Source organism: Sebastes umbrosus, unplaced genomic scaffold (genome assembly GCF_015220745.1).
Source record: "Sebastes umbrosus isolate fSebUmb1 unplaced genomic scaffold, fSebUmb1.pri scaffold_182_arrow_ctg1, whole genome shotgun sequence".
NCBI lineage: Eukaryota > Metazoa > Chordata > Actinopteri > Perciformes > Sebastidae > Sebastes > Sebastes umbrosus.
The window spans coordinates 19623-43696 of record NW_023618493.1 but is presented as its reverse complement, the minus strand read 5'-3'; the positions used below and the strand labels follow the sequence as shown (position 1 = coordinate 43696).

General features: G+C 43.2%; 1 protein-coding gene across 1 annotated transcript; it reads right to left on the bottom strand.

Annotated features, from left to right (window-relative positions):
* Positions 1-9663: 9663 nt before the first annotated feature.
* Positions 9664-23916, bottom strand: si:dkey-156n14.3 (zinc finger protein ZXDC). The gene is made up of 12 exons (XM_037763167.1): positions 23865-23916; positions 21591-21711; positions 19290-21361; positions 18729-18881; positions 17353-17431; positions 15958-16088; positions 15660-15830; positions 13646-14430; positions 12599-12683; positions 12321-12493; positions 11773-11874; positions 9664-10374 (listed from the first exon to the last, which is right to left on the bottom strand). The coding sequence occupies exons 1-12, from the start codon at positions 23914-23916 to the stop codon at positions 10288-10290; spliced, it is 4011 nt and encodes a 1336-aa protein (XP_037619095.1). The 3' UTR covers positions 9664-10287.
* Positions 23917-24074: the final 158 nt, after the last annotated feature.

Below are 24074 nucleotides of genomic sequence, written 5' to 3'. Positions count from 1 at the left end.
TTTTTTATCCGACCGTTTTCAGATCTTTGTTTCAGACTTTTTTGTCTGACATTTTTCAGATCTTTTGTTTCACACACATTTTTCAGACTTTTTTTTTGTCTGACATTTTTCAAGATCTTTTTTTTCAGACTTTTTATCCGACATTTTTCAGATCTTTTTTTTCAGACTTTTTTGTCCGACGTTTTTCAGATCTTTTTTTCAGACTTTTTGTCCGACATTGTTCAGATCTTTTGTTTCACACACATTTTTTCAGACTTTTTTGTCCGACATTTTTCAGATCTTTTTTTTCAGACTTTTTAATCCGACATTTTTCAGATCTTTTTTTCAGACTTTTTTGTCCGACATTTTCAGATCTTTTTTTTCATAATTTTTTCTCCGACATTTTTCAGATCTTTTTTTCAGACTCTTTGTCCGACATTTTATAGTTCATTTTTTTCAGACTTTTATTTGTAGACTTATTTGTCCGACATTTTTTCAGATCTTTTTTTTCAGACTTTCTTTTTCGACATTTTTCAGATCTTTTTTTTCATAATTATTTTTCTCCGACATTTTTCAGATCTTTTTTTCAGACTCTTTTGTCCGACATTTTATAGTTCATTTTTTTCAGACTTTTATTTGTAGACTTATTTTGTCCGACATTTTTCAGAATCTTTTTTTTTCAGACTTTCTTTTTCGGACATTTTTCAGATCTTTTTTTTCAGACTTTTTTGTCCGACATTTTTCAGATCTTTTTTTTCAGACTTTTTTTGTCCGACCATTTTTCAGATCTTTCTTTTCAGACTTTTATGTCCGACATTTTTCAGATCTTTTTTTTCAGGACTTTTTTTTCTGACTTTTTTCAGATCTTTTTTTTCAGATTTTTTTGTCCGACATTTTTTAAATCTTATTTTCGGCCATTTTTCAGACTTTTTTTTCCAGACTTTTTTCCAGACTTTTTTTCAGATCTTTTTTGTCCGACGTTTTTCAGATCTTTGTGTTTCAGACTTTTTTGTCCGACATTTTTTCAGATCTTTTGTTTCACAACACATTTTTCAGACTTTTTTTGTCCGACATTTTTCAGATCTTTTTGTTTCGGACATTTTTCAGACTTTTTTTTTCAGGGACCTATTTTGTCCGACATTTTATAGATCTTTATTTTCAGACTTTTTTGTCCGACATTTTTCAGATCTTTTGTTTCACACACATTTTTCAGACTTTTTTTGTCCGACATTTTTCAGACTTTTTTTTCTGACATTTTTTCAGAACTTTTTTTTCAGACTTTTTTATCCGACATTTTTCAGACTTTTTTTGTCCGACGTTTTTCAGATCTTTTGTTTCAGACTTTTTTGTCCGACATTTTTCAGATCTTTTGTTTCACACACATTTTTCAGACTTTTTTTGTCCGACATTTTTTCAGATCTTTTTTTTCAGACTTTTTTATCCGACATTTTTCAGATCTTTTTTTTTCAGACTTTTTTTGTCCGACGTTTTTCAGATCTTTGGTTTCAGACTTTTTTGTCCGACATTTTTCAGATCTTTGTTTCACACACATTTTTTCAGACTTTTTTGTCCGACATTTTTCAGATCTTTTTTTTCATAATTTTTTCTCCGACATTTTTCAGATCTTTTTTTCAGACTCTTTTGTCCGACATTTTATAGTTCATTTTTTTTCAGACTTTTTTTTGTAGACTTATTTTGTCCGACATTTTTCAGATCTTTTTTTTCAGACTTTCTTTTTCGGACATTTTTCAGATCTTTTTTTTCAGACTTTTTTTTCGGACATTTTTCAGATTTCTTTTTTCAGACTTTGTTTTTCTGACATTTTTCAGATCCTTTTTTTCTGACTTTTTTTTCTGACTTTTTTCAGATCTTTTTTTTTCAGATTTTTTTGTCCGACATTTTTTAAATCTTATTTTCGGCCATTTTTCAGACTTTTTTTTCCAGACTTTTTTTCAGATCTTTTTTTTCAGACTCTTTTTTTGTCCGACGTTTTCCAGATCTTTTGTTTCAGACTTTTTTGTCCGACATTTTTCAGATCTTTTGTTTCACACACATTTTTCAGACTTTTTTTTGTCCGACATTTTTCAGATCTTTTTTTTCAGACTTTTTTTGTCCGACGATTTTCAGATCTTTTGTTTCAGACATTTTTCAGACTATTTTTCCAAACATTTTTTCAGACTTTTTTTTCAGACTTTTTTTACGGTGATTTTTCAGATCTTTTTTTCAGATTTCTTTTTCGGACATTTTTTAGATGTTTTTTTTTAGACTCATTTTGTCCGACATTTTATAGACACTCGCCGTCAGACAGCCGCTTCACCTCGCCGTCAGACAGCCGAACTAAAAGATGAGTGGCTGAGTTTTCATTTGAAAGAACGCAGATGCACCTGCCCTTTAATTGTCTCTGAAACCCTCCATGAACCTTCCCTCCACGTGATGGCAGCTCACCTATAAATCAAACAGGTGCATAAAATAAAGTGACCAAACTGCTGCTTCAGTGTGAAGTTGTGTCGTGATGAATGCACCACCACAAGAATCCAGAAAGGATCTAATATCTGTACTGTGACAATGTGCCAGTTGTGTCAACCTCTGGCCTCTTTAAGCTCTTACACAGACCTCTCAGGTTGCTGCAACAGCAGTTAATAAAAGTCATGGATTGCTTAATGCCTCTGTAATATGCTGTAGGTCTTTATGCAATATACTGTATGTACGGTAGTTTCTACGCTTATCTGAAACACTGCAAACACTCGGCATTCTGTCACAGACCAAAGATTTGTCTGTGGTCAGGTGAGCGATGAGTCCAGCCGGGCAGAGAGAGAGAGAGAGAGCTGTTTCCTCACTCCGTCCATCCATCAGAGACAGAACAAGAGATAGAAACCATGGACTCCAGCCACCAACACGGAGCTCTGTGGAAATACCCGTCTCATTTCTAGACCAGGGGGATGTCATCTTATACCCAGCGGGGCTCTCGCAGACACGTTCACCTTTATTACCGTTTGGTTCTTCAGGCTGCAGAGAGACGGGCTGCAGATAGACGGGCTGCAGAGAGACGGGCTGCAGATAGACGGGCTGCAGAGAGACGGGCTGCAGAGAGACGGGCTGCAGATAGACGGGCTGCAGAGAGACGGGCTGCAGAGAGACGGGCTGCAGATAGACGGGCTGCAGAGAGACGGGCTGCAGATAGACGGGCTGCAGAGAGACGGGCTGCAGATAGACGGGCTGCAGATAGACGGGCTGCAGAGAGACGGGCTGCAGATAGACGGGCTGCAGAGAGACGGGCTGCAGATAGACGGGCTGCAGAGAGACGGGCTGCAGATAGACGGGCTGCAGAGAGACGGGCTGCAGATAGACGGGCTGCAGAGAGACGGGCTGCAGATAGACGGGCTGCAGATAGACAGGCTGTAACCACAGCTTCTATAACCACACTGGAGCAGACTATGAAAGAGCTTCACAGCTTCTATAAGCTCTATGAGCTTCACTGGACCGGACGTCGCTCACTGAGTTTATCAAACCGTGTCTTCCCCTCAATGTCATATAGAATCGTCTCTGCAGATTGGTATTAGGATGTCCTCTCTTTTTGTGTGCTTTGCTTGAGACGGCTTCCTTTTTATACAAGACGATAATTTCATTGGCACCAATTTATTATGAATAATATATTAATATTAATGTGAATAATCCTTATGGTTTGTAGCAGTTATTTGTCCCTTATACCTTTAAATGACTCCGTAAGACACTGAGATCAGCTCCTATCTACGGTCCTGTCATGTTCAGGGCTCATTTCACACTGGAATTATGTACATAATACATAATACATAAATACATAATACATAAATACATAATACATTATGATATTTATTTATATACTATTGTTTATTTATTTATTCTCTGTCTTCTTTTGTCTTATTTAAACATGATGATTGTTGTTTTCCGGTGCTCTTCTGTTTCCGGTGCTCTTCTGTTTCCGGTGCTCTTCTGTTTCCGGTGCTCTTCTGTTTCCGGTGCTCTTCTGTCTCTGCAGGAAGACGGGCTCTCTGGCGATCTGCCGCCATCTTGTGGCGGTGAAGAGTCACTACGTCACTACCGGGTAAGAGAATCGGTCCTCTTTTTATATATATGTGTGTGTGTGTGTGTGTGTGTGTGTGTGTGTGTGTGTGTGTGTGTGTGTGTGTGTGTGTGTGTGTGTGTGTGTGTGTGTGTGTGTGTGTGAGAGGAATGTTTATTTAGGATGAAGGTTTGTAATGAATCAGCTGAGCTAGCAGCCTGTAGTTGTCTAAAGTTGTTAAACTTCTACCTGAACGGTGTTAATGTTTACTGTTCCTAATGAGAATGTGTGTTTAACCAGTTTAACCAGCTTAACCAGTTTAACCAGTTTAACCAGCTTAACCAGTTTAACCAGTTTAACCAGTTTAACCAGCTTAACCAGTTTAACCAGCTTAACCAGTTTAACCAGTTTAACCAGTTTAACCCAGTTTAAACAGTTTAACCAGTTTAACCCATTTTAACCAGTTTAACCAGCTTAACCAGTTTAACCAGCTTAACCAGTTTAACCCAGTTTAACCAGTTTAACCAGTTTAACCAGTTTAACCCAGTTTAACCAGTGTAACCCAGTTTAACCAGTTTAACCAGTTTAACCAGTTTAACCCAGTTTAACCCAGTTTAACCAGTTTAACCAGTTTAACCAGTTTAACCCAGTTTAACCAGTTTAACCAGTTTAACCAGTTTAACCAGTTTAACCCAGTTTAACCAGTTTAACCAGTTTAACCAGTTTAACCCAGAGGCTAAATGACTCAGATAATATATTCAGTAAAAGCAGAAAGGAAATGATAGTGCAAACTTGAAAAAGAGTTGCCCTTTTGAATGCCTGATTAAAACCGGTAGTTTTAATTCAATTGGTGAATTTTGTGAATTTTAAATTCCAATATTTATTTATGAAGTCATTGATGTATTTTTAAATGATGTACTTATTGACTGTGTAATGGTGTTTTTGTAAATCCCTTTTTAATTTGAACTATTTATTGATGGATTCATATTTCGTTTGTAAATTCTTTTCATAATTCATCTTTCTTATTGCCCATTAAAATGTCAAATAATGAAATACTTTGTAATAATTTTGCCAATTTATTCATGGATTAATACATGAATTTGTTGTACAATCGGTTATTAATCAATTAAATGCTCTATTACTATTTACGTGGCTCTTGTGGTCCTCCATACACATTGAGTCATTTGTTTGTTTGCATGCAAGTTATTTATATATCTATATTGATGTAGTTAAGTGCGTGTCAATTGCCGTCAACACCATGAGGACCTGATGGTGTACAAATAAATATATTTGAGTATGGCTGTACAGATGTTTGTGAATGTGAATTATTCGACTGACATGCTACACAAAGCAGACCTACCGGTTTATTATCCCCTCAGTGGCTTGAAGGTTTCTGGTGTTCTGTATATCTAAAAACCTGCATACATACATATAGTATGTCGAAAAATTAATAAAAATTCATAGTATTGTATGTCGAAAAACAAAAATAAAAGTCATAGTATAGTATGACGAAAAATAAAAAAAGTCTTTGTATACTATGTTGAAAAATAAAAAAAGTCATGGTATAGTATTTCTAAAAAAAGTCATAGTATAGTATGTCAAAAAATTAAAACAAGTCATAGCATAGTATGTCAAAAAAATATTAAAAAAGGTATAGTATGTCGAAAAATTAAAAATAAGTTCTGGTATGTCGAAAAAAAAAAAAAAGTCACAGTATAGTTTATCGAAATTTCTCTTAAAAAAGACATAGTATAACATGTCGAAAATTAAAAAAAAAAGTCATAGTATAGTATGTTGAAAAATAAGTCATAGTTCAGTATGTCGAAAAATAAAAAAATTCATAGCATGTCTTAAAATTAAAAAAAAAAAGTCATAGTTTAGAATGTCGAAAAAAAATAAAATTCATAGTATAGTATGTCAAAAAAATAAAACAAGTCATAACATAGTATGTCGAGAAATATAAAAGAAGGTATAGTATGTCGTAAAATAAAAAAAAAGTTATAGTATAGTATGTCTTAAAATATAAAAAAAAAGTCAGTTTAGTATGTCAAAAAATTAAAAAAAGTCATAGCATAGTATGTCGAAAAAATAAAAAAGTTATAGTATAGTATGTCGAAAAAAATAAAAAAGTTATAGTATAGTATGTCAAAAAATTTAAAATAAAAAGTCATAGTATAGTATGTTGAAAATTTTAAAGAAAGTCAAAAGTTTAGTATGTAGAAAAATTAAAAAAGAAAGTCATAGTTTAGTATGTGGAAAAATAAAATAAAGTCATAATATACAATGTCGAAAAATAAAAAAATTCATAGTATAGAATGTCAAAAAATTAAAACAAGTCATAGCATAGTATGTTGAAATTTTTTTTTAAAAAGTCAGCATAGTTTATAGAAAATCTTTAAAAAAAAAAGACATAGTACAACATGTCGAAAAATTTAAAAAAATGGTCGTATAGTATGTCGAAAAATTTAAAAAGTCATAGTTTAGTATGTCGAAAAAATAAAAAAAGTCATAGTTTAGTATGTCGAAAAAAATAAAAGTCATAGTTTAGTATGTCGAAAAAATAAAAGTCATAGTTTAGTATGTCGAAAAAATAAAAAAAGTCATAGTTTAGTATGTCGAAAAAATAAAAGTCATAGTTTAGTATGTCGAAAAAATAAAAGTCATAGTTTAGTATGTCGGAAAAATAAAAAAGTCATAATATACAATGTCGAAAAATTAAAAAATTCATAGTATAGTATGTCAAAAAATTAAAACAAGTCATAGTATAGTTTATCGAAAATCTTTTAAAAAAGACAGTACATGTCGAAAAATTAAAAAAATGGTCGTAGTATAATATGTCGACAAATAAAAAGTCAGTTTAGTAAGTGAAAAAATAAAAACAAGTCATAGCATAGTATGTCGACAAATAAAAAAATTCATAGTATAGTATGTCAACAAATAAAAACAAGTCATAGCATAGTATGTCGAAAAAAATTTAAAAAAAAGTCATAATATAGTTTATCGAAAATCTTTAAAAAAAGACAGAACATGTCAAAAAATAAAAAAAGAAAGTCAGTATAGTATGTCAACAAATAAAAACATTCATAGTTTGTCTTAAAATCAAAAAAAAAAAGTCAGCATAGTATGTCGTAAAATAAAAAAGTCATAGTATAGTATGTTGAAAATTTTAAAGAAAGTCAAAAGGTTATGTAGGAAAATTTTAAAAGAAATTCATAGTATAGTATGTCGACAAATAAAAACATTCATAGTTTGTCTTAAAATTAAAAAAAAAGTCAGTTTAGTATGTCGAAAAATTAAAAAAAATGGTCGTATAGTATGTCGAAAAAATAAAAAAATGGTCGTAGTATAATATGTCGGCAAATAAAAAGTCAGTTTAGTAAGTGAAAAAATTAAAACAAGTCATAGCATAGTATGTCGTAAAATAAAGAAAGTCATAGTATAGCATGTTGAAAAATAAAAAAAGTCAGTTTATAATGTGAAAAAAATAAAATAAAGTTATATAGTATGTCGAAAAATAAAAAAAATCATAATTTAGTATGTCGTAAAATAAAAAAATAATTCATAGTATAGAATGTCGAAAAATTAAAAAAGTCATAGTACGTCATAAAATAAAAAAGTCATAGTTTAGTATGTCGAAAAATAGATATCCTAGTATATTATGTAAGTTTCAAGTTATTTATTATCATATACAGAATAATTACAGAAAAGCGGTCATTGGCAATGAAAATCTTAGATCTCAGGATCCCTAAAACAACACTAATAAAACATGTATAAAAATAAAATCATACTAGTAAAAATGAAACAACTTGAGAATAATATAATACAAGTTAAAATATAACATACAGTATTAAATACAGTAATATAAATCTGTGGTTGACAGTATTGCAAAAGAATAAACTGAATTTAAACGGTAATATAGTTAACGTGTATGCATAATGAGAAGTCTGTGTGTGTGTATGTACTACATATACACAGAATGTAAAAGGTAAAGTGACAATATTATATGAAGTCAGTTCAGAAGTGTTGAGGCCTGTGGGATGAAGCTGGGTTGATCCTGTTGATCCTTCTTCCTCCAGCGCTGGGAGCTGAGCTCCTCCGTGGATGGCAGCTCCGTCCTGCTGAGGTGCTGAGCCGTTTTCACTCTGCAGAGCCTCACGGTTCAGGGCAGTGATGCAGCCTGTCAATCATAATGTCATACAAAATGTCCTGAAATTACATAGTATAATATGTCATAAAAGGTCAGTATAGAATGACATCAAAAAATCATAGTATAGTATGTCGAAAAATTAAAATAAAATCATAGTATATCTAAAAAAAGTCATAGTATGTCGAGAAATTTAAAAATAATAATGCCACAATGTGCCATAAAAAGTCATTTATATTGACATCGTATCATGTGTCATAAAAGTCTTAATATAGTAAAACAAAAGTCATGAAAAATGAAACAGTGTAGCATGTCTGTCATTAAAAAGTCGTACTATAGTATTTCACAAGTCATATTATCGTATTTCATACTCATACTGTAGCATGCCATAAAGAATAATGATATACTATGTCATAAGAAATGTCATGGTATTGTTCGTCATTATAAGACATAAAAAGTCATAGAATGTCATAATAAATCATAGTACAGTATAATACACTATATCTTTCCTATGCTGGCTCCCTACATCTGCACTCAGTCATCAAAACAAGAGAAAAGCTCTTGTAGTATTTATTAGTCACACATGAAGGCGAAGCAACTTCTCATCATCTTTCTCTTCTTCTGTCCCCAGATGAGAGCAGAGCTTCCAGAACTAAACTGTGGAGAACACCTCACTTCATCCACGTCTTCTCCTCGATGATGTACTCAGAGGGGTCAGAGGGGTCAGAGGGGTCAGAGGGTCAGAGGGGTCAGAGGGGTCAGAGGGGTCAGAGGGTCAGAGGGGTCAGAGGGGTCAGAGGGTCAGAGGGGTCAGAGGGGTCAGAGGGTCAGAGGGGTCAGAGGGTCAGAGGGGTCAGAGGGTCAGAGGGGTCAGAGGGTCAGAGGGGTCAGAGGGGTCAGAGGGGTCAGAGGGTCAGAGGGGTCAGAGGGGTCAGAGGGGTCAGAGGGTCAGAGGGTCAGAGGGGTCAGAGGGTCAGAGGGGTCAGAGGGGTCAGAGGGGTCACGTCTGCTGCACTCACAATAAAAGAAGTTGTTCAAATTTGTGGTTTTCTGTTCCATTACATATAATATAATATTTTTATGACATAATATACTATAATATTTATATAACTATTTATACACTCATTTAACCATTTATTGTACAAATGTAATCATTTGGAATCTAACGTGAAAACTGAGCAATGTTTGTATGTTTTGCTGCCACAAGTCTCTGGTCCAATTTACTCTCCAATAAAGCCGTCTTTGAGTTGTGGTCGAAGACTCTGTGTGTGTGTGTGTGTGTGTGTGTGTGTGTGTGTGTGTGTGTGTGTGTGTGTTTTACCTTCTCTCCTTTGGTACCGATGATACCTTCATCTTCTGCCTTGTTGGAGTGAGCTGGAATATATAAGATCCTCTTCACGAGTTCAGAATGTAGTTTTCCTCTGACCTGCTTCAGATCAGATTCTCTTGTTTCCCTCATCAATCTTTAATCTGGTCAGAATAAAAAGCTCCTCACAAGCTGTTCTGATTGTGCTTTGATTCTTTAATTGGTCTCTGTGTTTGGCTCTGCCGTTCTGTAAACTCACAGCTAAATAATAAATAACAGATACAATTATTACAAGAAGGTAGTTAACATAATGTATAGAACAAACACATGAGCAGGCATGTTTTCAACACGGACTCACTGCTGCCGTACAAAAAGAAATGAAATCAAAAGAGCAACACGTAAAGCAGGTAACCCGCCGGTGGAGGAATGCACAGCGTGAGGCGTCTGTAAGGCAACTGGAGCGTAGACGGAGCACTGTGAGTGTGCATGAGTGGCAATAGACACCGGTACTGTCCAAACCCACAGGACACAGACACAAAGAGACTCGCACGTCTCTTTGACATGAGACTGACTCTCAGGTTGGATTTTGGTACAAACTGGACTTTAGAAATAAACACATAATCCTCATCTCCTCTCGTCAAGGTGCATTATCTGTGGACTCGTGTCCACCTCCATCTACGTCAACCACACGTCCTAAAAGGCTTTCAAAGTCCTGGGATGAGACGAGGCGACCGTTTGATGGAGTCAAACATCTCAGAGTAGAGAGCTTGTTGATGTAGACCTCTGACCTCTGACCTCTGACCTGCAGCTCTGCGGTCGTCACTCCAAGTCCTGAAGGTTGATTGTGCTTCCCGTGAACTGGGAGTTGTCCGAGCCGTTGTCGTCCTCCGTCATCACTGAAGGTTCCTGTGAGGAAACACAGTCACAGAGCTCAGTTCTCTGAAGGCTCAGACACACGTCAGAGAACCAGCGGCGATGAAGGCCGCCTGCTGCGTCGCCTCACGTCGTCTTTGTATTCGCCGACAAGTTGCATTCGAACACACCGCAAGGACGACAGCCGACGGCCAGTTAGCACCGACGTTCTGCTCCTGGTGAGAGGAGATAACTCTCCACACCAGCAGGTGGCGCTAGTCTGTATTCATCATTCAAAAGACGGAGGACGGAGGATATACAAGCTGTTATGATGCGTACATGAAACAAAGCGACGCCTGACAACCGTTTTCTCACCACTCTCACTCACCACTGAGCTTCATTCCAGATGTTCATGTCTGTGTGAATATATCCGTGTGTCTGAACAATCAGATGAGATGAAGATGAAACATGAGAAGAGTCTTCTGTGTTTGTCCTCTTGACTTCACTCGTCGGCTTTCCTCACTTCCGTTTCTCTACACTGATTGGTTGAAGCTGAACAGCCAATCAGAGTGATTTCTTTCACCGACGAGCTCCGCCACTGATTCAACCTGCTGAATCGGCCGTAAAACCTCCCACACCGACAGACTGGAGCCGACACCAACAGACTAGAGCCGACACCGACAGACTGGAGCCGACACCGACAGACTGGAGCCGACACCCACAGACTAGAGCCGACACCGACAGACTGGAGCCGACACCGACAGACTGGAGCCGACACCGACAGACTAGAGCCGACACCGACAGACTAGCGCCGACCTGCGGAGCTATGGCTCGTTGGGGTGGAAGGCTGTTTTGATGCGTACCGTTCGCCAGCGCTGTGTTTTGGTCTTGAAGTTTGCACACGGCTCACGTTGTTGTCGGCTCGAATTGCCACGGTAGCTTTCCCCCCCGTTGGTTAACTTGCTAGCTAGATAGCTAACGCACCACACGGCACATTTTATATTTATGTATTTGACTAATTAATGGATTTATTTGTTAAATTAATGGAATATGTCTGTGTATGATGTGGTAAAGGGTTTGTTTCTACCTGCGTATGGCATGTACTGTTATTTCCATGTTATTCCCATAAAGTCCTGATAATTCCCATCGAAAGTTTCCACTTTGAATATTTCTGGAATTGTGCAACCTTAATCAAAACTAACCCAAAACAATATTGCATAAGTCATCACGCCCCGCTCTGCATTCATTAGTGGCAGTCCTACTGTTTTAATCTACTTTTATCACTTCGACATCGTGTTCACTTTTATTTCTATCTGTGGATTAATAAGAGAGAAAAATAACATTTTCATTTTCAATGTTGCTGTAAAGTAAAACACCTCACCGTACCAGGAGCTGGAGTTGAGTTAGAATAAATCAGAGGCATCAGAAGTAGAAGAGGAGAACGTTCCTCACCTGTAAGATGTTGACGGGCAGGTCGGTGGTGAGCTGAGAGTGGGAGCTGGAGGGCTGCGAGCTCAGCTGGAAGGCCAGGTCGCCGTCGCTGGCCGGGTCGTCCTGCGTTCACACATTGATCAGCACAAATCATTATTATAATCAGGTTTAGTCAGGTGGTAATTAGGGCTGGGACGATACACCTGTTCTATACTTTCACCATACCTGGGCGCCGATTCAATATGTATTATGAATTTTAAGTATTGCGATTCGATATTAGGATTTATTGTGATTTCTGTTAACTGTTTTCACCTCTAGACCGTGAAGGGAACAATAGAATCAAACACGTCTCGGGACTTTTACTTTGGAAAAGCTCTAAATGAATCCAGTAAAATGTTTGATTTTCAGCATGTCTGTAGTCAGAGACGTCCTGAAGTCAAATAGATCAGGATCATTAACAGACATCAAAATAAAATCTGGATGCATGAGTGAATGGATGTTTTTCCCACCCTAGTGGTAATGTAATAAGACAGTGAGCTGTATTATAATGAGGTGTGTGGGGATCTCACCTGCAGCAGCTGAATCTGGACGTACTGGGCCCCGGTGACGGGGTCCCGCAGGGTCAGACCCCCGTTGGCTGCTGCAGCTCCTTCCCCATAACAAACACCAGAGGGAGCCATCGGTGCCGGAGCCGACGCCGCCTTCGCTCCTTTAGGTTTCCTCTGACTCGATCCTGAAGTCCCTGGAGCGGACAGAGACAACACCATCATCCCTTTAGTCTCCCATCCGTCTAGTCTGACTGAGCAGCTTGAAATAAAGACCTGAAATGGGTGGTTGTGTGTCTCACCAGAGGAGGCTGAAGGACCTCTTTGCTTCCTCTTCTTGGCCAGCTGGATGGCTCTGTAGTCGGTCCTCGCTGAGCCGCCGCTCTCCTGACATCCAACATGGTACACATCAGTTACTACTCACCATTATGGAGGCTTTTAAAGGCTAAAACCAGCTACAGTCAAGCTGCTAACAGGACATATCTGTTCCTCCTTTAATCATAGATTACAACAAGCAAATGTGCATTTCCTTGAAAGAGCATTACACTTCTTCTATATTCTATAACACGGTCGGACTCACTATAGACAGTTGTTTTCAGATGTTATGTTAGTAGTATCCTGCAGCAGAGATGAGCAGCGAGCTACAGAGCTCTGATAACATCACTTCTTTCTGACTACACACCTCCACATTTATTCACATTTCAAACTTGTAGTCTTCAGATCCAACTGATACCGACTCAAGTGACATCACTTGAGGACATTTATCAGACATCACACTAGGGATGTCACCATACCAGACATGTGGTAGTCGATACCGACACCAGTGACGCTAGTCTCGAACCCGACAGAGCCTACGGTATCGTAGAAACAGGAGTACAGAGTACTTGAGATTTGACTGATATTGAGATATGATTTGTGATATCAGAGGGAATGATCATTTTGACATCATTATTCTCTTTTCATTGATGAATATATGATTACGGTGTGATTGAGGGGATCTGTACCAGACAAAGATGTTTTGGATATGATGAGCAGGCCAGGTTGCTCTGCAGAACCACAATATTTACTTTAAAATAGGATTTTGACACATTTCATCTTTAACAAATATTGCGATTTGAAAATTGCAGTAGGCCACATTGTGATTTAGATCAAAGTTAGATTAATTGTGCAGCCTTAGTAACGTCACGTTTTCAGAATTTTGGCATGGACTTGGTACCGAAGTATCGGTTCTTGTGACATCCCTACTTCACACGGCTCCCTGCGGAGACACTAGAGGAAACTGTTTTCACATGATGCAGTAGGCGACAGACTGATGTTCAAAGTGTGTGTAGTGCTGCATGCCGACTCACCAGGAAGCTGCTTGGTGACACCGCGGTGAGCTCCTGGTCTTTCTGTGGACTGAAGCTGCTGCTGTGACCGGGGAAAACAAACTGGGTGAGGACTTTTCCTCCCTCTTGAGGTCCCAGCACCTCCACACAGCCCAGCAGAGGCCCCGCTCCACCCGGGCCACCCACCTCCACCACCTTGGAGGGCGAGGCCAGCAGCTCGGCCACAGGGGCCACTACCAGAGAGGCCGTGGGCTCCACGCTCAGGGCACTGGAGGAGCTGAGTGGGTGCTGCAGGGTCGGGTCCACGGAGGCACCGGCACCCTGCATGGCGAGAGCCGTGAGCGTTCCCAGGGCCTCCGGGGTAACCGTCTGCACATCGTCCAGATTGAGAGTGCCCTGTGGGGGCAGGACGTCTCCCACCGTTCCCTCCAAACTGTGGTGGGGGCCCATGTCAGCGCTGGCTGCCAGGATAAGAGGGTCCACAGCTTTGGCCAACGCGGTGCCGGCGCCGGTACCCAGCGCGGCGGCGACCGAGGAGGGGTCGATGGTGAGGATGCCTGAGCTGACCAGGGAGAGGTCCATGGTGAACGTGCCGTTACAGCCGCTCCCGGCGACGGGAATCCCCGCTGCAATGCCGGCGGTGGGTGCGGCGCCACCAGGCACAGCGGAGAAAAGAGAGCTGAGGTCCAGGTTGGTCAGCTGGTCGCCCCCGGCGATACCAGGCCCGGCAACTGTTGTCGGGGTGGAGCTGATGAGCTCGCTGCTGGGGGTCAGGCTGGGTGTGGTCTCCATCTGGCTGAGAACATCTGGGATGGATGGATGGATGGATGGAGGGAGGGAGGGAGGGATGGATGGATGGATGGATGGATGGATGGAGGGAGGGAGGGAGGGATGGAGGGAGGGATGGATGGATGGATGGATGGATGGATGGATGGATGGATGGAGGGATGGATGGATGGATGGATGGATGGATGGATGGATGGAGGGATGGATGGATGGATGGAGGGATGGAGGGATGGATGGATGGATGGATGGATGGAGGGAGGAAGGGATGGATGGATGGAGGGAGAGAGGGAGGGATGGATGGAGGGATGGATGGATGGATGGATGGATGGATGGATGGATGGATGGATGGATGGATGGAGGGATGGATGGATGGATGGAGGGAGGGAGGGAGGGAGGGATGGATGGATGGATGGATGGATGGATGGAGGGATGGAGGGAGGGATGGATGGATGGATGGATGGAGGGAGGGATGGATGGAGGGAGGGAGAGAGGGAGAGATGGATGGAGGGATGGATGGATGGATGGAGGGAGGGATAGATGGATGGATGGAGGGAGGGATGGATGGATGGAGGGATGGAGGGAGGGAGGGAGGGATGGAGGGATGGATGGATGGAGGGAGGGATGGATGGATGGATGGAGGGATGGATGGATGGATGGAGGGAGGAAGGGATGGATGGATGGAGGGAGGGAGGGATGGATGGATGGATGGAGGGAGAGAGGGAGGGATGGATGGAGGGATGGATGGAGGGAGGGATGGATGGATGGAGGGAGGGAGGGATGGAGGGAGGGATGGAGGGATGGATGGAGGGAGGGAGGGATGGATGGATGGAGGGAGGAAGGGATGGATGGATGGAGGGAGAGAGGGAGGGATGGATGGAGGGATGGATGGATGGATGGAGGGAGGGATGGAGGGATGGAGGGAGGGAGGGAGGGATGGAGGGATGGAGGGATGGATGGAGGGAGGGAGGGATGGATGGATGGATGGAGGGATGGATGGATGGATGGAGGGAGGAAGAGAGGGATGGATGGAGGGGGGAAAGATGGAAGTTATAGAATAGTGATGATTTTTGTGTCGCTATTTTCAAAGCCACCAGACTACATTCACAAATGCAGTAATTTGACCTGGCAGAACGCGGGAGAGTACAACCCCACTTCAAAAAACCCTTTCAGTTATTTTCCATTTCATTTATTGTATTTGATGGACCCGCCCTTTAAATGCATTCGTTTCTAGGTGATGGCGGTTACTCACCAGGACTGAGGTGGTGGTGTTTGAGCATGTGGCTCTTAAGGCTGCTGCGGGAGGAGAAGTGCTTGGAGCAGTTGGCCACAGGACAGCGAGTCCTCAGGCTGCTGGCGTCCTGCTTATGCTTCTTGGAGTGGATGTACAGGCTGCTGCGTGCTGAGAACTTGGCGTTACAGCCTGAAGAACATAAAAGTGAAAATAATCTTTTAACTGCAGTGAAAGAAAAAGGAAAAACTTCTCTCTGTTCATTTAAAACATGTAGAACCTCAGCAAATAGTCATACTACTATAGTACCTGTACGTACCTTCTGCATGGCACTGGAAGGGCTTGGTGCCCAGATGGGTGATACTGTGACCCTTGAGGTGCTCCGCCCGGGTGAAGGATTTCCCACAACCCTCCTCTGTACAGACGAAGCGCCGGTCATCATCGTGTTTCCTGGAAAACACAGAGAAGGAGTCTGTTGTCAGTGAGACATTCATCCGTCCACAGCAGAACATTACTGTGGTAACTCCTGTCTGTTTCTCCAAACTGGGCCGTCATCTACTGGAGAAGAACCTCATAGAACCACACTGACTCTGGATCAGAACCTCATAGAACCCCACTGAGAAACACCTGAACTATCCCTTTAACCTCCATCTACTGCAGTAACACACTGACTCTGTACTGACTCATCGAGTAACAGCTTTTGGTGGGGGCGGTGTCATGGTGTGGGGGGGGCATCTCCCTCACTGGCAAAACAAGGCTTGTCATCATTGAAGGCCATCTCAATGCAGTGAGATATCAGGATGAGATTCTGCAGCCAGTGGTGATCCCATATCTCCACAATCTGGGACCTAACTTCATCCTCCAAGATGACAACGCCCCCCCCCCCCCCCCCCCCCCCACAGAGCCAGGTTTATCACAGACTACCTCCACAATGTGGGAGGAGAGAGAATGGAACGGCCTGCCAAGAGTCCACACCTCAACCCAATTCAACATGTGGGATCAGCTTGGGCGTGCTGTACGTGTTAGAGTGACCAACACAACCACGCTGGCTGACCTGCAACCAATCCTGGTTGAGGAATGGAACGCCATCCCACAGCAACGTGTGACCAGGTTGGTGACCAGCATGAGGAGGAGGTGCCAGGCTGTTGTGGCTGCGTATGGATCTTCCACCGCTACTGAGGCTCCTGACGGTGGATTCAATCAATCAATATGTCTTGTTTGTTCCTTGTTACTGATAGAGAGTTCAATCATCCACCAAACAACTCACAACAAGAGTCAACACCAACAGGAGAATACACTGTTTACCATCGGCACCGGGGCTCCCCACATCATCAGCTGTGCTGCTCATCCCACAAATACATGATCCTTACAAGAGTGACCTCATTGTGAAGGTCAATAAACAGGCTTTCCAACCATGTAGAATACAATGACCATTAGCATTAGCATGACTATTAGCATTGGAACAACAGAGAAATAATCCACCAAACACAAGTTTACTAACTTTGTTTTCAGAGTTTACATCGACCATTGAATGACATCAGATCTAAAATGTTATTTCTTTATTTAGTGCAGAGATTTTAAAAGTGGCAGATGATATTTCTGAACTGCAGACAGAGAGAGATGAAGCTGCCTGCCGGCAGTGAAAGAGTTCATTTCAGAGCCTGTTCATTTGGAGGGGAAAGCATCTGGAAGCACTTCTCTAATAAGCACTTACCGTTTATGTCGGAGCAACTTGGACATGCTGGTGAAGGACCAGCCACAGCCCTCTGAGTCACAGACAAACGGCCGCTCACCTGGAAACAAGGAAACCAGACCTTTATTTACCTTCCGCCTGACAACCACCAACATAGATACTGTACGTGGTAACCAGCTCACAGGGCTGAACCGGGACTTCCTGCTATCACAGAGCCGGCCCACATTGATCTGGTGCAACCTCTGCTGCAGGGCGAACCTGCTCCAGAACGGGTTCAGTTTAGAGGACTCAGTGCAGGCATATTCTCCCATGCAGGATTTACAAGATATATATATATTTTTTTTGATGGCCAATATGGCCGTTATTATTCCAGAGTTCCGGACATATAGATCAACGACCAGACAAATGTGTTAAAGGTCCCATACCAGCTCATCCTCAGGTTCATACTGGTATTCTGTGTTTCTACTAGAACATGTTTACATGCTGTAATGTTTCCTCATCCTGTCTGTCTGAATATACCTGTATTCACCTGTCTGTCTGAATATACCTGTATTCACCTGTCTGTCTGAATATACCTGTATTCACCTGTCTGTCTGAATATACCTGTATTCACCTGTCTGTCTGAATATACCTGTATTCACCTGTCTGTCTGAATATACCTGTATTCACCTGTCTGTCTGAATATACCTGTATTCACCTGTCTGTCTGAATATACCTGTATTCAACGGAATTGCAACAGAATTGCGTTGCTAGGCAACAGCTTGGGTCCATGTTTACTTCCTGTCAGCTGATGTTATTAACATCCACTGCAACAGGAAATAAACTGGGACACATTTAGAATGTTTACGTTTAAAACCATGTAATGGTCTAAATATTATAGATTTGTGACATCACAAATGGACAGAAATCCTGACGGCTTGTTTCAAACACTCAGTTTGTGAATACGGGCTGTGTGTTTCTCCGTGTGTTGAGTGTTTTGATAGTTTAACAGTATTTATATAAAGCACTTAAACCTGCTATATCATGTAAAAGACATGAAAATCTCACTTTTTACAATATGGGACCTTTAAATAGCCATATAACAGCCTGCATGTGACATCATTTGAAAATAAGTTAAACAAAGAAGCGGTCTAAAAAATAAAATAATGGGCTGTTTGGTCCGATTTCCGAGGTTGTCAAATTTACATCTGGAGCATCATGTGATGGAGGGAGGACTAGTTCTCAACACATCTGGAGCATCATGTGATGGAGGGAGGACTAGTTCTCAACACATCTGGAGCATCACGTGATGGAGGGAGGACTAGTTCTCAACACATCTGGAGCATCACGTGATGGAGGGAGGACTTGTGGAGTAATAACAGTAATAACACAGACGCTGTAAGGTATCATCAGCTCACCGGTGTGACTCCTCAGGTGGATCTTGAGACGGCAGGCCTTGTCGTACGTCTTGTCGCAGCCCGGGTAGGTGCAGGTGAAGTGACCCGTCTCTCTGAAGTGAGTACGATTGTGGGAGAACAGGGCGCTGAAGGTGATGAAGGTTTTCTCACAGCCTGCAGGGACACAGGTAGGATGACGTTGGTAGGAGTACAGGTAGGAGGACAGGTAGGAGGACAGGTAGGGAGACAGGTAGGAGGACAGGTAGGAGGACAGGTAGGGGGACAGGTAGGAGGACAGGTAGGGAGACAGGTAGGAGGACAGGTAGGAGGACAGGTAGGGAGACAGGTAGGAGGACAGGTAGGAGGACAGGTAGGGGGACAGGTAGGAGGACAGGTAGGGAGACAGGTAGGAGGACAGGTAGGAGGACAGGTAGGGAGACAGGTAGGAGGACAGGTAGGAGGACAGGTAGGAGGACAGGTAGGAGGACAGGTAGATGGACGTTGGTAGATGAGTAGGTGCATGAGGATAAAGGGTAAACTGTAATATGATCAAATAGAAACCTCCGTCTTGTGTCACCTCACCTGTGAATTCACACCTGTGAGGTCTCTGCGGTTCGAAGTGGACTCTCTGGTGGTTGGTGAGTCTCGTGGCGCTGCGGAACCGCTCGCTGCAGATCTCACAGACGAAGGCGTTGTCCTGCTCGTGGACCTTGACGTGGGCCTTGAGGTTGTAGACGGTGGTGAAGCGGCGCCCGCAGCCTTCGTACTGACAGGTGTGCGGCCGCTGCTTGTCGTGGGACTGCAGGTGTCTCTTCAGCTTGTAGGACGTGGCGAAGGCCCAGCCGCAGCCGTCCACCGAGCACCGGTACGGCCGCGGGTCCTCGGCGTGGTTCAGCAGGTGGACCTTCAGTTTCTGGCGTGTATCGAACGTGCAGGAGCAGCCCGGTTCTGGACAGTCCAACGAGGACGCCGTCTCTTTCTTGGACTTTATGAGCGGAGCGGACTGGAAGTCTCCGTGGTCACAGTCCACCACGGTGGTTCTAGGACCCGGGGAGACCAGGTCCGCCTCGGTGACGGCACACAGCGTCCCGGCTTCCTGTTTGACGATGGGACAGCAGTCCAGAGACGGACCCAGCTCCGGTAAGGAGCAGTCGTCCACCAGAGCCAGCTCAGAGTCGCTCACACAGAACCCCGGTCTGGAGAACCCGGGTCCGGGTCTGGACTCGTCCTGCTGGCCGGAGCCGGAGCCGGAGACCGCCAGCGTGCTGATCTTCCCGATGGACTTGGTCCCGCTGTCGTAGTTGAGCAGGACGATGTCCTCGTGGTCCTTCATGCCCAGGTGCTCCTTCAGGCTCAGCAGGTCGTCCTCTCGGTGGACGTAGCCCTCTGGGGGGGCGGCCAGGGTCAGGATCCCGTCCTCGATCGTCACCAGGATGCTCTGGTTGTTGATGGTGATGGTCCCGGAGAACGTCTCGCCGGCAGGGGGACCGGAGAACGTCTCGCCGGCAGGGGGACCGGAGAACGTCTCGCCGGCAGGGGGACCGGAGAACGTCTCGCCGGCAGGGGGACCGGAGAACGTCTCGCCGGCAGGGGGACCGGAGAACGTCTCGCCGGCAGGGGGACCGGAGAACGTCTCGCCGGCAGGGGGACTGCTGGAGACCGGATCCTGGACTGGGTCCGGGTCCAGTACCGGGTCCTGGTCTGGGTCCAGGTCCGGTACCGTGTCCCCCTGCAGCCCTGCTGAGATGAGTTCTGATGAGTCCATCTCCTCCAGACCACCGGACCTCTCTGACATCAGACCCCCACTCTCATCAGACCGGGTCAGCAGCTCCTGGACCGGGACCGGGACCGGGACCGGTTTACTGTTCTCGGTGCAGATCTGACCACAGATCTGGTCTCCGTACCGGTTGGTCAGAACCACGTCCTCCACCGTCTGACGGTACACCGGCAGGCTGAAGACCTGGTCTGTCCTCAGAACCGGAACATCGACATCGACCCGGGTCAGACTGGTGCTGGACTCACACAGAACCACCTCAAGAGAACCACCGGGACCACCGGGACCACCGGGACCAGCAGAACCACCGGGACCACCGGGACCACCAGAACCACCGGGACCACCGGGACCAGCAGAACCACCGGGACCAGCTGGTCTCCAGCTCTCCCCCCGGGCCCGGTTCATCCTCCCGGTCTCTCCGGTTCCTTCAGCCTCTCTAACGATGTTAAACACCACGTCCCGGTCCCGGTCCTGGTCCTGGTCCCGGTCCCGGTCCTGGTCCCGGTCCCGGTCCCGGTCCCGGTCCCGGTCCCGGTCCTGGTCCCGGTCCCGGTCCCGGTCCCGGTCCCGGTCGGGTCTGCCGGTCCGGTTCTCCGTGTTATAGCCTCCGTCCTCCCGCTGCTGCCGTAACCCGGAGCCCGGGACCGGGACCGGGACCGGGACCGGGACCGGGTCTACCGGGTCCTCCTCCGGCGAAAACAGAGGCGCCATCTGCATCCCGGGTCCTCCCCGGTCCCTCCCGGTCCCGGTCCCGGTCCCGGTCCCGGTCCCGTGTAGCAGCAGCGGGTCCGGCTGTGGTTCTGTGGGGGGGTCTGGTGGTCCGGTATCAGGCGGGGTCTCGGTGTCTGTGAGCCCCGGCGGAGCCGCGCTGGCTGTGGTCCTGGTTGTGGATCTGGATCTGGGTCTGGATCTGGATCTGGATCTGGATCTGGTCCTGGTCCTGGTCCTGGTCCTGGTCCTGGTCCTGGTCCTGGTTCTGGAGGGCGGGCCGCCATGTTGTTGTTGTTGTGTGTTTGGCCCCTGCAGTTCCATCTTGGAATCCCTGTAGCAGCGACTCACATCCGGTCCGCCCGCGCTCCGCCGAGCCAACGATCCACTCCGGGTTTTACAGCAGGCCGGAGGAGGAGGAGGCCTTCACGGCCCGCCGGCGGTCCGCTGATCCGCTGATCCGCTGATCCGCTGATCCGCTCCGGGTTTTACCGCCCGGAAACTCTCCAGTCAGGGTGGAAGCTTTGATTTAACAGAACTCAGAGATGGAGATGGTTCTGCAGGGTTCCGGGAACTAAACACACATTTCATATGTGTTTATTAACTAAACACATTTAATATAACCTAAACACACTAAGATCAAACATACGTCCAAAAGCACGTCTGTGTTTCTGCTGCCATGTCAGTATAAAGCACCTGTAAACAACAACAACAACAACAACAACAACAACAACAACATTTAGTAAGAGGGGAGTTTATTATGAAGAATGTGAACAGTCAATCTGTGAAGTCCGAGGCGTACCTGAAGGCAGCACCGGTATGTGTGAGCCTGGACTGGATTCTGCAGCTGTGGATCAGGATCAGACTGAGATCTGTTATTATTATTATCAATGAGCTGCACATTATATCAATATATTTATATCATTCATTCATTCTACTAACTTTTAATTAAAATGTGAAGCTACAACTCTTTTCATAACTTCATAAATCCACATTCCCAGTCAGTGGTTTGATTTCATGTGTTTCCACTGAGTGGCAGTGTTGTAATATAATAAAACATAAAATCATCCACTGAGTTATTCTTCTGATTAAAGTAATATTTAAAGAGCACCATGGAACCCCCTGGGTTCAGACAATGCATTAAGATTCACACTTTACTATGCTGATTAAACTTCTGATTGGGATGTGTTGATGGTAGAAGCTCATATTAGACAATAAAACATATACAACATTACAAAGTTTGACAACTTTTCATATTCTAGGTTAACAGCCAATATGTATTATTTGTTCTATTTATTTGTTTTACTGTATTAGGCCTACTGTACTGTGATGTACTGTAGAAGTAATCTATTAAAGGACTGTGGGGTTGAATCTCTAGTGTTTCTCCTTGAACTTCAACACATAGAAGAGGCAAAACATGAATCAATATAGTGTATAAATGGAATAACATTTTAACAATACCAATGTGTGTATTAGAAGAGACATTTTTAATTTCCAATTTGTATTTTTTTTTTTTTTTAAATGAATATTCCAGATTTTTTAATAAAGAGATAGTAAATAAAAGGCTGAACATAATTATTATTATTATTATACATAATACGTTTTTTACTTTCTTTTATGATGCAGGCTAAAGTAAAAATAAAGAAAAATAAACCCCTGAAGAAAGACAGGATTAATCTCCTTTATGACCCACTACACACACTAAACATCCCTAACGGCCCTAACGATAATTACTGTCAACACAGTAACATACGATAATTACTGTCAACACAGTAACATACGATAATTACTGTCAACACAGTAACATACGATAATTACTGTCAACACAGTAACATACGATAATTACTGTCAACACAGTAACATACGATAATTACTGTCAACACAGTAACATACGATAATTACTGTCAACACAGTAACATACGATAATTACTGTTAACACAGTAACATACGATAATTACTGTCAACACAGTAACATACGATAATTACTGTCAACACAGTAACATACGATAATTACTGTCAACACAGTAACATACGATAATTACTGTCAACACAGTAACATACGATAATTACTGTCAACACAGTAACATACGATAATTACTGTTAACACAGTAACATACGATAATTACTGTCAACACAGTAACATACGATAATTACTGTCAACACAGTAACATACGATAATTACTGTTAACACAGTAACATACGATAATTACTGTTAACACAGTAACATACGATAATTACTGTCAACACAGTAACATACGATAATTACTGTCAACACAGTAACATACGATAATTACTGTCAACACAGTAACATACGATAATTACTGTCAACACAGTAACATACGATAATTACTGTTAACACAGTAACATACGATAATTACTGTCAACATAGTAACATACTACAGACGAGCCTTAAACAAGATCTTTATTTGGTTTCTAAAGCAAAAGCTAGAAAACATTGACAAACGAACGTCGAGCTGAAGTCTGAAGAACACATGAGGGACGTCTTTAGAGGATCAGAGAGGAACGGAAGACTTCACAAAATATTCTGTATATCACTTTAGATGTATTTACATTTGACCCAGGTAGGTTGTACAGAACACACTAGAACCGGCAGCTGTTCTCATCCCCGAGGCGTCAAATACCAACGCCGTGTCACGGCCGTCAGCGTTAGATACCGCCGTACGAGGCGCCCTTGAGCGGCGGTATGAAACGCACCGAGCTCTCCATTAACTACCATGTGAACCCGTCCAACAGTAAACTCTGAGGCAGCGTGCTGATGTCGTTTAAAGAACGGAAAGACACACCATGAGGTGGACGGGTCCAACAAACACAGGGCTTATTAAACCTAATTCAAAGTTTAATAAGTGAGCAAATAAATAGTTATA